The sequence below is a fragment of the Geotrypetes seraphini genome, chromosome 9 (genome assembly GCF_902459505.1).
Source record: "Geotrypetes seraphini chromosome 9, aGeoSer1.1, whole genome shotgun sequence".
Classification (NCBI taxonomy): Eukaryota; Metazoa; Chordata; class Amphibia; order Gymnophiona; family Dermophiidae; genus Geotrypetes; species Geotrypetes seraphini.
This window is the reverse complement of record NC_047092.1, coordinates 75,498,908-75,503,108: the sequence shown is the minus strand read 5'-3', so window position 1 is coordinate 75,503,108 and position 4,201 is coordinate 75,498,908. Positions and strand designations below refer to the sequence as shown.

General features: G+C 40.3%; 1 protein-coding gene across 1 annotated transcript; it reads left to right on the top strand.

The window, feature by feature from the left end:
- Window positions 1-366: 366 nt before the first annotated feature.
- Window positions 367-3,892, top strand: AVPR1A (arginine vasopressin receptor 1A). Its single transcript, XM_033957792.1, has 2 exons — window positions 367-1,453; window positions 3,378-3,892. Exons 1-2 carry the CDS (start codon window positions 481-483, stop codon window positions 3,668-3,670), a joined length of 1,266 nt encoding a protein of 421 aa, XP_033813683.1. The 5' UTR covers window positions 367-480; the 3' UTR covers window positions 3,671-3,892.
- Window positions 3,893-4,201: the final 309 nt, after the last annotated feature.

Below are 4,201 nucleotides of genomic sequence, written 5' to 3'. Positions count from 1 at the left end.
ATCCTCACCGTTGCCCACAGACACATACAAACAGACAGATACACACATACACACACATATCCCAGTCTCATCCTTAAAAGAGTATGGAGAGGTTTGATTTTAACTCCTTCGGAAATAAAGGTGGCATAAGTAATAATTGGATCCTGAGCTTAGAGAGATTCAGAGACAGCGTGGGGAGGGGACAACAGAGCAGGCAGGGATGCAACAACAACAAAAAAATCATCATGAACGTAGTCAAAATGGGCTTGGCACAAAGCAAGGATCAGCCATTGAAATTTGAGAGCTTGTTAAAAAAAAAAAAGAAAAGACAGAAAGCATGACAAATACTGGAGAGGCTTTGCCTTTTTATTTGTTTGCCCTCCTCTCTGAACATTTACTTTTTCTGTCAGCTCTAAGGAGATCAGGGGCTGCAGGGAGAGGATAGCTGCAGCACTAAGTGGAAGGGGCAGTAGGTCTGAGCTCTTAGCCAGTGGATACAGCATGCATTTTGCAGAGGATCCCAGCTACTCCAGTAGAGCCTCAGGTTCCTGGAACTGCAGCGGGTGCAGAAGGGGGACCCCACAGCCTGGGAAAGAGAATGTCGATGTTACCACCCCCCCTCAGTACAACACCACTGATCTCCTGTTCAGGAATGAAGAGCTGGCTAAGATCGAGATAGCAGTGCTGGCTGTCACCTTCCTGGCTGCAGTACTGGGCAACTTCATTGTGTTACTTGCACTGTACCGGACCAAGAAGAAGATGTCCCGCATGCACCTGTTCATCAAACACCTTAGCCTGGCTGACCTGGTGGTGGCTTTTTTCCAAGTGTTGCCACAGATGTGCTGGGAGATCACTTACCGCTTCCATGGTCCAGACTTCCTGTGCCGGATAGTGAAGCACCTACAGGTCTTTGGCATGTATGCCTCTGCATATATGCTGGTGATGATGACCGCCGATCGCTACATTGCCATTTGTCACCCTCTAAAGACCTTGCAACAGCCTACCAAGAGGTCTTATGTGATGATTGGTGGCACCTGGCTACTGAGCTTCCTACTCAGCACCCCACAATACTTCATCTTCTCCCTCAGTGAAGTGCATGAGGGGTCTGGGGTCTATGACTGCTGGGCCACCTTCATCATGCCCTGGGGCCCCCGGGCATATGTCACCTGGATCACCACTGGCATCTTCATCCTTCCTGTCCTCATCCTCATGATCTGCTATGGCTTTATCTGCTACAACATCTGGAAGAACATCCAGTGCAAAACCAAGAAGGAGGAGGCAGTAGAGCAAGGGCGTAAGGGCTACCACAAAGGACTGCTCTCCACCAGTGTCAACAGCATCAAGACCATCTCCCGAGCCAAGATTCGGACAGTGAAAATGACTTTTGTCATCGTTACTGCCTATATCATTTGCTGGGCTCCTTATTTTACCATCCAGATGTGGTCTGTATGGGATGAGAAGCTGGACTGGATCGGTAAGTGAAACGTGGAAGGATGAAATAAACCTCCTTAGTATTTTATGTTTTGTAGGATTTGTGTGAAGATGGGAATTCTGGTATTATTGGGAACATGAGATCAGATCAGTTTAGTTCACTAGACCATCAAACCTAACTTTGTTGTCACTAAATTATCTGAACAGATATCTGGTTCCTTAATATTTTGGTCTTTGATAGTTTCTCTTTTAACTTTTGAAGGTTCCATTAATAGCATAACGTGCGCTGAAGGTATAAAAATGGATTTTTCACTTTGGGAATATGCTGGTCCTATGAAACAAATACTCCAGTTCTTTTCTAAACCTTTGATTTTTTTTATTACTTTTTTCTGCAATTGTGTATTAACAGTTGCTTTTTCCAAATTGTACTGAAAATATCATTGTGAATAACCAATATTCACAGTTTTACAATGCCACACGGCAATGGCACTGAAGCTCAATGGACTTCGATGTGATTAGCATGGACCACCACGGTAATCAGCTTTGTAAAAGAGGACCTTTATTATTATGATTTCTGCCAGTTCTCCATTGAATGATGTAATTAAATACTGGATTAGATTTGGTCAAACTGATGGGTTTTTGGACGGAAGTTTTATATGAAATCAAAGTTGATTAAAAGGGGACCAACAAAGAGAGACTATAGAAAATCTGTCTTGGTGGTTTATCTTTTGAAGGGGATAAAGGAAGGTGATTCTCTCCACTACCACCCACATGAATAAATCAGAAAACTGTAGGCAGCCTGGAGAATTATCTGCACTGTGATCATTCAAAATTAAGACATAAATGTAGAATTAAGAAATAACTCGTTAATGTTCTCTCTGGGCTTTTGTAAAGCTAGGTTATTTTCCTGTAGTGTTTGCAGCTATTCATGTAAAACTCAAATGGTGTCTTCTTGATTTCACATTTTCATTTTGTCTTCATTGTGTGCCATGATGGCTTAGTAAATTGTTATTAAGGCACTAATGGCTACCCATGTCTGATCACAAAGCTCACTTTAGTTCTGCTCCAGTAGGTAAAACTCCCTTTGTTGTTGATAACTACTGTAATTTAACAGGGGGCTTTGGGTAGTGCAACTTAATCAATACTAAACACAGCAGAACTATACATGGCATCATTTTGAGATTTTCAAGACAGTACATAGTGAGAAAATGAAGAAATATTAAGATTTAAGCAATAATATTATAACATGGAATAACGTTCCAAAAATATGTAATATTATGTCTGCCTGTCTGGATTTTTCTCATGTTAGGGTTTCACTCTTTCAATCATATAGTTACTGGACTGTTTCTTTAGTTCTCAGACTAACAAAAACGAAAAATATATGGTAAGAAAGTGACCAAACCGGGGCAACAACCCCTGTAAGGGCTTTCAAAGAGTCTATCATTGCACCATCCTCAAACTGTAGAAAGGTATTTAAATTTTAGTACTCAAAACATATCTAGCCAGTCCAGGTTTTCAGAATATGCATGAGATAGACTTGCATACAATAGAGGTATTACATGCAAATTTAACTCATATATATTCATTGTGGATATCCTGAAAGCCTGCCTGGCTAGGAGTGTGCCAAGAACTAGGTTGAGAGCCCCTGCCTTAATAGATGATCCTTGCTAGATTGAGACATTTATTTTCATCCCAGTCCTAAAGGCACTCCCAACCACGGTTTTCAGGATATCCACAATGAATATGCATAAGATAGGCTTACATGCACTTTATTTTAAAAGCAAAATAGCAAAATATTTAAACCTGGAAAGATCCATGTTTTCTATCAAAGCTCTTCATATCATTTCTCTTTAATAAGTGTGGGTATTGTTTCTTATTTTATGGCTATAAGTTAAAGAGTGGTTGCATTTTGATTTTCCAATTTATAACTAATGTAACATCATTTTTCGGAATTTTTTTTATTGTAGATTCCGAAAACACTGTGGTAACAGTCACTGCTCTATTAGCCTGTCTGAATAGCTGCTGCAATCCTTGGATATACATGTTCTTTAGTGGGCACCTCCTTCAAGACTTTGTACAAAGTTTTCTTTGTTGTCGAAGAATACAACAAACATTGAGTAAAGAAGATTCTGATAGCAGTAGCAGAAGACAAACTTCTTTCACCAGGATCAACAACCGAAGTCCAACAAACAGTCTGGATGCTTGGAAGGATTCACCCAAATCAATCAGATCCATGAAATTCCTCCCAATCCAAACCTGAGGCAATGGCTTTCAAGAAGACTGTTGCTACAGTGCAATCCAATTGCACTTTCTGCCACTCTGAATGATAGCCTTGCACTTTAACAGGTCACAGTCACTAGTAATTATGTAAATAAAAATCTACTAAAAATCCAATACAAAACATGTACAGTTCAACCAGCTTCTAGGTAGTCAGTGGTACGATTTGCTTGCCTAAGAGGAATAAACTCTTGACTCATTCTTCCATGGCTGTCATGAACTACAAGGATCACAATTGTTCATTTTCCATTGAAAAATAAATTAGTGATAGAATGATTGTGGTATGATAGAGAGGGAGGGAGGCTCAGAAGAAATATTTCTTTACTAAGAGGATGGTAGCTGCTTCAAATAGCTTTGAGCACGCTTCAGATAGTAAGAGCAGGGGCAAGGGAAATATAATAATACTAATTGATTGATAAGTGACATCAACTCGTGTTCGAGTCCTAGTGACTTGATGAACATCATCAAGTTTTTGTGGCAGAATATAGGAGTAGATTGACAGGCCTGTACAGTA